Source organism: Fulmarus glacialis, unplaced genomic scaffold (assembly GCF_000690835.1).
Source record: "Fulmarus glacialis isolate BGI_N327 unplaced genomic scaffold, ASM69083v1 scaffold10006, whole genome shotgun sequence".
NCBI classification, from domain to species: domain Eukaryota; kingdom Metazoa; phylum Chordata; class Aves; order Procellariiformes; family Procellariidae; genus Fulmarus; species Fulmarus glacialis.
The window spans coordinates 64,029-73,360 of NW_009220021.1; the positions used below are offsets into that span (position 1 = coordinate 64,029).

At 40.5% G+C, this 9,332-nt stretch overlaps 1 protein-coding gene across 1 annotated transcript in view; it reads left to right on the forward strand.

Annotated features, from left to right (window-relative positions):
- LOC104078811 (thymocyte selection-associated high mobility group box protein TOX-like) overlaps positions 1-8,052 on the forward strand; it is a gene marked incomplete at its 3' end in the record, with an annotated part of 68,750 nt that extends 60,698 nt beyond the window's left edge. Inside the window, exon 5 of the mRNA XM_009580592.1 lies at positions 7,960-8,052. Within this exon, the coding sequence (XP_009578887.1) occupies positions 7,960-8,052 (93 nt within the window). The remainder of the gene's footprint in view (positions 1-7,959) is intronic.
- Positions 8,053-9,332: the final 1,280 nt, after the last annotated feature.

Below are 9,332 nucleotides of genomic sequence, written 5' to 3' on the forward strand. Positions count from 1 at the left end.
AGAATTATACTTATGAGGCAGCTGACAAATCCTCAGAGCTCACAAAATCAAATCATTTACTCCTCATTGGTGCTCAAAGACCCACTAGATAAAAGCTGCAGTTCTTTAACATCTGATGGAACTTGGATTGTACGTTACCAATACTTAAGTAAATTGAAGTCCTCGTGCATTAGTGTTAACGTTTGTGATACTATTACCATTTTCAGTATAACCCACAAGCTTTCAAGGGTTTCTGTTTTTGTCACTAAAAATAACCCAGACTGAAAAATAACAAAGCATGTTTTATAAGTTTCTCTTTCGATGACAGGGAAGTTTTAGACGTAGCAGCACATTATCCAGTGCTGGGATGAATCAGGTAGATTAGGAGGGGCTTTAGAAGTAATGCTGGCCAACACTTCATATCTCCAAAGCATCTCTCGTGACATGAGACACCACAAGTCAGATCAAAATGGATCCAAGATCAGCGTTTCAAGAGGCCTTGGCTCTGCCTGGCCTCTGGGGACACCTCACCTAGCTCCTCCTCCCTCCCGGGGCACGATGCTGTGTCGCTGTCCCATTGCTTGACGTGACAAATGAGCCCATTCCATGGGTGGAAGAGCCATCATGTTCCCATTGCATGGCCGTGCATGTGGGGTGCCCGGTGTCAGGATGTCAGACAGTTCAGGGGACTGCAGTGTGGCTGCTGAAATAGCTCCAGAGGATACGCAGACCCTCAGGTCAAGATAGTCAGTAGCATTTTGAAAACATAAATTTACAGTTTGTTCACTCTTTATATATGCTCATATACTCACGCAGATGTTTGTTTATCTACCTCTTGTTCCCCCTTTAAAAAGGACCTTTTTTTTATTACCTCCATGCTAATGAAGCAATCTCCGAAGAATAACTTTAAGACACGTGTAGAGGATGAGAATGTACCTTCGGTTTAGTAGATAAACAACCATGCAAGGTTCAAATTTAGCTTTGTTTTATTTTTGTAAATAAGAATAGGAAGCAAAGGCACATCTGTGTGTGCACACTGCCAAAGTGAATTACAAGCAAAACAGACTCAGGAATAGGCACAACGGACAGCAACCTTACACCTCCCCTCCCAGCTACCTGCACCAGCAACTTGGCTTTTACCAGTGTTGCACCTTAGGCCTGCTTGGGAGATCCACTGTTTTTCTTGTCAAATTTCTGTATTGAAGTTGCATCTCTACCCTTTGAAGCTCTAGACGAGTGCATCAAGAGTTTAAAACAATTGCTCCTCACCCTGGCGTCTGCTCCTTCTCCCTTCCTCTGCAAGCAGCTGGGCTTAATGAGCCGGAACACAAATGGGCCAATAGGCACGCATACCCGCAGATATAAACTCATGTCTATGTGTATATATGTACATATATATAAATGTATATCTTCAGATTGTTTTATTGCCCTGGTTTCCACAGGGCCAGACCTTGAACCCCTTAACTTCCACTGACTTCAGAAGGGGGCAGTGTCAGGCCCCCTGCTTGCAATGCATTTTTGTTGCGGGACTTCTGGCAGCTGGCGCCTCCCTCTCCCATCCAGAGCTGGGCTGAGCAGGACCGCGCTGTGCACTCGGGATGGGTGCAAAAAAAATAAAATTAATGTAGGTCACCATGGGAGCTGCAGCATCTTACTCTGTATAGGATAATACAGGCTACCGTCTGCTGGCCTCCTGCCCAGCCCACCTGGCAGCTTGGTCCTCCTGCAGCCTCCCAGGAGCACTGATGTCATGGGGAACATCAGACATCCCCCTGCCTGGGGTGAATTTCTAATATCCGTTTGCTACCTACAACAGACAGAGCTTCTAGATAAATAGGGCATGTCACTGCCAAGTTGCGATCGTTGACTTTAACTGCACTTCACCTTCTTATTGTACTTGGAAGGACCTGGGCCAAAAGGATCCTGGATTCCAAGTACTGCTGCAGCAACATGCATAAATAATAGCCTCAATTTTCTACCATTCTTCTTCCCCACCTTTTATCCATACATTCGAGCTCGATAGGCTTTAAATCATTTGCGTACAAAACTGGATTTAGGCCCAATTATTATGCTCCATTTGGGCTCACATCCTTATTTTTAAAAAAAAGAATACCAACAAGTGCAAATAATCACCACATAAATCAAATGTTTAACATCATTTGTTTTGGACCCAACTTTCATCCAACATGCTTCTGATAGAATGTACAGTCCCGCTCCTGCAAGCTGCGAGCATCAAGTCTATAAGGTGAAATTTAGGCCTGCCGCAAATGGCTTCAATTTCCAGTGATCTCCATCGAGTCTCACTGTTTGTGCTAGAGCTGAATTTGGCCTGTGATCTTTCCCCTGCATGCCAGAAAGACTGAATTCTTTCCCCTAAGCCTCTAATATGTCATCAGTGTCTTTTTCATGCTCTACAGTCAGAGACTGCTGAGCCATATAGCTAGCCCTGGGCCTCTTTCTGTTACTGAATGTACCTAGATTAAAAATCAAATGGTAACATATTTCAGTATCCATTAAGCAATTCTGAGGATTTTTTTTCTGACTGCTGTGGGAATATCTCTCTCCATATTTTAGATGAGTGTGTGCAGCTCTAGGTGCCTTTGCTGCAAAATCAGAAGATTAAAACTAGAGATATGTCTCCCACTTGGAAAAAATACAAGTTTTCTCTATGAGCTTAGGTATGTAGGGCCAGGAATGACAATCTGAATGTGGAATTTAAGTCTGAATTGCAGCCTACTGTATTTTATCAGATGCCGTTTCTGTAACTGTAGCCTGTGAAAATGACACTCGCATGGGTAATAACATTGCGGAGGCCCAAAAGACAAAATTGGTCATGTTGCTTTTTGATTTGCTATTTTTGCATATACTATTTTTGGGGGTTTATGGAACACTTCCATCAAAACAAATGTGGGCACCTTTACATCTTTTTAAAAAGACAAATATAACTTACTTGCAAGTGTCAGCTCTAAGGAGACATCCACAAGATAAACTGAAAACTTCCTCTTCTTTGTCATCCTCGCACCAGCTCTTTAGGCAGAGCCAGGGAAGTAGGATGGTTCTTCATAATGTGCTTTGTCAGCTAGGAGACACAAAGCTTTTTCAGGCTACCATGAGGCACAAATTCTGAAAGTCTCTTTTTCTCCTAAGAGCATCAGTCAGTTTAACTCACTGTCTCCAAGTCTCTAGTATCAAAGGGGACCATAGTGACTGGTGCCTTCTTCCATTAGCACCTGATATTCACAACTGAGGACATGTTTGCAGACATTGGAGTGCCTGTTTTAGCTCTTGTGATGATGACTGGGGGAAGGGAGATCTGTTCCCCTAAGGGAACAAGGATGCAAGCCGCATGGGACAGGGTAGGAGTCCTGCTGCACAGTGTGTTGTCATGTGTTAATAATCCTCCACCAGCAAGTTGAGAGGAAGTTCATTGGGAAAAGATGACTAACCAGAACAAAAACTTGGCTCAAGGCATTACAGGTATATTTCATTTATATATATCAGTGATAAGTTTGATATTATCCAACATGTAGAAGAGCACAGGAGACACAAAGCCTGCCTAAAGGAATTTATGATCCAGGAAGACAAGAACTAAGCAGCAGTTAAAATATATAAAGCAAAACATGACCAGAAGTTGGCATCATAAAACAGAAGTGCAGATATTCCACTGTGGTTTTAATTTGGTAAATCTAGTATTTGTGAGTGCTCATGGCTAACCATATAACCCACAACCCCTCTATCTCCAAATGAAACTTTGGGGCAGCAGTTTAAGGATGTGTACCACTATTAATAAAAAGAGTTCAGCCCTCGATGTAAGCTGCTACAGCACTGGTAGCCCACATGTACGGTCAGCCGAAGGAACCTGAGCTAAAGCGTGCCATTGCAATGGCCTGGGGGCTGGTACCAGGCTGTTACCTTACCAATGGGGGAGCCCAGGGCATTTGTCTTCCCTGGTGGCCTAATTCAAATGCTATCTTAGATACTTATATGCACAAGGTAGAGTTTCATACTTACTCCTTTTGGAAAGTATCTATCTTCTTCTATATTGCTGCATGCTTTGCTAAACAATGCTTTGCTAAGGGAACTTGAAGCTACCTTACTGGGCGCACCTTGGAAATGTAATTAAATGGTAAACTAAGAACCTGTGTATTATGCTGTGCAAATTTGCATTCGTGAAGCACAGTAGGAAAATAATGCCAGCAGCTTCCATTTGTAGACAAATGAATGTAATCTTGGTGTTTTGGGTTTTTTATAAGAAGCTGAAGAGAATAAGAATAAATTAAGCTGACCCACCCTGCATATACAGAAAAGATGTTTTTTCTGCCAGCGTTCAGTTTCCACAACTGGGACAATATGAAAAATAAAATATTGTGTAAGGAACCAAATCTGCTGCTGAATCAGAATGGTCCTTTACTGCCTGAATGACAATCAGTTGACATTCAATTATCATGTTAATTGAATTAAAGCAAGCTAGAAGTGACTTAATTCCGTAAGTATATGCTCCTGTCAAATTACTTATTAAATAATTGTTGCTTGCTTGACGGAGGAGGGGAAAATGACCTTATAAGAGATTTCTGAGATGTTAAAAATAAAATCAAATATTGCCACTATATGCTGTAGATAAGCAACAGAACAGAAGCCTGCTTCTTGTTACAGGAAAAATGTTAAATGTGTTGTTGGAAATGATGTGTTTCATAATTTGGCACTGTCTTAAGCATGAAACTCAAAAGAACTTCAGCCGTTTTCTAGAGCACACTTGAATGATGACAGAAGTCTTTTTCCTCCCCAAAAGCACTGCAAGGATGCAACTCTGTTATACTTACTACAACACAAAACTATTTAAGCCTGAGGGCTAAAAATTCTCACAGCTGCAAAAAAAAAAAAAGAGGTTGGGAGGGGCAGCTGACTTGCTCATGCCTGTCTGAGGTGCTGCTACAAATGCTGACGATGCTCCCCATTTGCCCAGTCTTCATAAGCCCCCAGTACAAGTCCAGTCTAGCACAAAGTCAATGAACTGGTACCCACTGCCAGGGCCACATTCATTTGCCTTCAGAGAAAAATATTGACAGCCAGACCTTGTTGTTACTCATGAAAATTAACAACTCCCCAGACAGGCAGAAGTGACCCTAATTTTTAGTATAAGGCAGAAACCAATCAGAATTTCCAAAACTAGCATGAGGGTCATCAACCCACTTGTATGCTGACCTAAACAGTGGGCATCTTCAAAAGGACAACAGCATATGGACAGCGGGAGCTCAAGCTGTTGTCCTCAGAGGACATGCCAATGCCCTTACAAGGACAAAGCGGAGTGAGCTGACCACGCTCCAGACAAGCCAGCCCAGCCTGTGGGGACCATTCTGGCCAATGCAGGCTGGGGTCATCAAAAACCTTTCCAGATCCATTAAGGACTTTTTTACTAAAATGACCTTCTATTACATGGTTAATGTTTATATTACCATGGAAGACATGGTATTCATGTGACTATTATTGGCTCACCAGAAGATCCAAGAAAAGAGGGCAAGACAATGTGTACATTGAACATGGTAGATGTATAGGTAGGAAATAATTAAGTATCAGCTGTATGATGATTTCCTATGAAGTAGTGATGTTTTAAATGGAGATTTACAGAATTGTTGTTAGCTTCTTATTATTGAGTTAACCTTGTGCAATATGACTATTCGGGGGAAAAGTCAGGTCCCAGAGGACTCTTTCAGTATGCTGTGACTGTAAGAGCACAGCAGGAGTGTATATTTTTTATATTTGTGTAATGCAAAATAAAACCCAATGTCGAAGCAGTAGATACATGATCTTTTGAAGATCATTATTCTGTGTAAAATTCTTTGTTCAGCTCTGTTTTTTAAACTGGCTATCAGAATGATGCAGAGGCATTGCAATATACAAAGCGGTATAACTTAGTCTTTGTTCTGTAGGTCAAGCTAAATTCATTTTAGCAGCTAGGAACAGGTTGTTGACTATTTTTTTATTCATTTTCAAAACAAATGTACATTTCCCTAATAATCACAAGCGATTACAACTTAAAAAGCAAATTGATACTATTTTTTTTTGCAAAACAATAGGCGATCAGCCAACACTATATATTTATCTTAATCTGGAGAAATTACAAGGGTGCACACATACAGTTGCACAGCTAAAACCAATCTTTTTTCCTCTCTGTCTTTATATTTACAATTTTAGAAGCCTAAGACTTCTCTGTTTCCATTATGATCTTTTGCTTCCCTGGGAAGCAAAATCTTTAATCCTTTTAGGCAGCCTCTGAGTTTTGCCAGCCCTTATCTGAGGTTTGTTCTGTCTCCGAAAGCAAAGCCTCAGTGAAACAAATAAATGTTTTCACGAGCACATTCTTTATAAAAATGGTGTTGTACTGGATCCTTCCAGCCTGACACTACCACTCTCACTTTGTAGTCTGCAACTGGATTGTTCTCTGTGTGTGCACTCTGTGCTGCCAAGTCCTCTCCATTACGGGACTTCTGGTTTTACTAGAGCATTGGAAGATCAAAAGAGATCACTTTAAAGTTTCATAAAGTTTATCCTTCTGGGGAGGAGATGTACGCGTGTGTTTTTCAGCTGTGGAATTCAGGAGAACACCCCAAAATGGTCATAAACAGCTTTGCCCATCTTTTACCTTTGAATCAATAGCCCAGTTAACTAGGCAGCGTGGAGTGGGAGGGGGAAGGTGGATAGTCTGTACTCTCTTCGTGGAGGCTTTCCGCAGGTGCCCAGGTTCTGCACTTGGCTGGAGAAGTGGACAGCAGAGACTCAAAGCTGCAGCACCACTTTGTGTAATATTGTGAATCCTAAATGCCCATGAGCATATGAATTATTCTCTGCCCTGGGCATGTGACTTAAAAATTGTGAAATACAACAGCAATAAAAAAAGTAAATTTACCTTCCCTTTATTTGTCTCCCTTACTTTTAAACCTTCCATTTGGATGCTTTTTAAGCTTTTCCCTGCAACATGGAAGGCTAGGAGTCAATCCTGCTTAGTTACATGAAGCCAAGATGCTTGCATGGCTCCTAAGTCTACCCTTTTAGAAAAAAAAAACCAAAACAAAACATGAAGTGGTGAGAAACTCATGATAATATTTGCAAAGAGAAATGCTGACTTGTTCCCGAATCTGTCACTGACATGGCTAACAGCAAGTCATTAGCTAGGCTCCACGGGTCAGAAACTGGTTCTCCTCCTGAAAACTTTCACCCCTAAATAACTACGTATGCTTTTCTAACATCATGTTACTGTAGCGCTATGAGGTCCTGCCTAACCCTGCAGATAATCTTTGATCTTGAAATTTGGGCAAAACTGAAGTGATTCTCCAAGCTCTTTAATCTATTATGAGATTGTGCACATGCCGCATTTAAAATAATTTGGTGAGTTGAGAGAAATGTACAGAAATAGATCCATGCTCCTGAGAAGTTAATTAGACCGATATGGGATCAAGACTGGAATAATGACTAACATGATTTATTATCCTTAGCAGCTCCATGAAGCTTCTTTGGCTGCCCCCAACAGTTTATCCGGGGAAGAGAGAAAGCCTCTTGGCTGATCTGTGTGGTGCTGTCATCTCCTTCTTCATTTAGCTCAAATGTCTTTCTGCACATTCTCATCTTCCCCAGAGGGTTTTAACTCATCTCACAAGTGGAAGCCAGTGGAGAGGCCCACGCCTGCCTTCCCCCACCCCTAAAGATCCCGTTTGCAAGTACGCCCCGCGCTTCACTTTGAACAATTAAACCTGAGATGCGATGAGGGATGTTGTTTTTTCAGTACTCCTGGGTAGTTAAAGGGTGTTTCACAGTTGGAACAATATTTTCTTTAAAATATTTAATGTTTATTATTTCACTCTTTAAGCAATATGAGGAGGAAACGCTGTTTACTTAGAAAGACTTTATGAAGATGCATGAGACACACCGGTGATATATAAAAACAAAACCAGATTAATTTACCAATGTGACACTCTTTGTTTTTAGGTATACAAAAAGAAAACTGAAGCTGCCAAGAAGGAATATCTGAAGCAGTTAGCTGCCTACAGAGCAAGCCTTGTATCCAAGGTAACATATAATGTATATACATACACACACATATATAGTGACATATTGCAAACCATTTTCAGCATTTATATGGTGCTGAGTACCATAGTATTTAGTGCAAATAGCCTTGTTTGTTATCACCTTAAACTTAGGTTTAAGGTGCAAATGCTCAATAAACACAGTCACATCTCCATGAAAAGATAGTCTTTCCCTTCTGGTCATAGAGATAGCACTTCCCCAGGATGGGAGTATCATCGCAGTTCAACAGAGGAACGAGGTACCGGTAAAAAGACCCTAATATAACAAACATGCCGTGCCAGGCAGTTACCGTTATACCTACAAAGAAAAAAACCATACCATTACACAAAATGCTTGGGTTTGGGTTTGGGTTTTTTTAAGTACTGCTTTTTACCTTGCAATCACAGTACAGAAAAAGTCAAGCTTAGCTCACATAGCAAATTTTCATAAGAAAATGTAAATTTCCATTTTACATCCAGCAAGCAATTTGTGTGAGCGCAGCATAGATCACCATAAGGCTCTTCTAGTGGAACACACCAGTGTATCCCCAGTACACAGCTAGTAGCAATTTTCTAAACTGATTTGTACAAACATTCTAGTGCCCATAATTTTGTAATAGACGCTTTAAAATTTGTAATAGACTTTAAAATATGCAGAAGAATGTGAAATTACTGCACTGTGTCAATGTGAAAAACCAGCTGAGCAACTTCAGAATCATATCAGTTAGAATAACTTGGTTTGGGTCTGTCAAAACAAATTTAGATATATTTTGTTCTTACATAAATAAAATTAATTTTAGAGGTAAAGATGGCAGTATGAAGGACTGGCATATATGACATGAGTAGAACTTTTTGTTAGTTTTAAATGTTTTTGGGGTCCTGAACTATATTTCTCTGTATATTACGTTAATTTGTACACAGTTTCAGGGGAAGACTATATGATTGGCCATACAAGGACCTTTCATGCATCTGTCTATGTTATCTTAGTATTTGGTCAGTGTTTGTTCTGAATTGAAAAGCCTGAAATACGGGTGTTACCTCATTCATTTCTGGGGATTGTGTCTTACGCATTTTAATTTTATAGCTACCATCATAAATACTAATGCATTTAGTTAAAGTGATTTACAGGGTACCTTTAATTTCTGTCTTAGTTCTGTCTTAGCTGTTTGGTTCTAGAAATACTTATTGCCTTCAGAAAGGGTACCACATGCACACAAAAAAAATTTTTTTTAAATAGCCTGCTGATTGGCAAAAGGTAGGTCTAAAAAGCTCAAAATAGAATCATAGAATCATAGA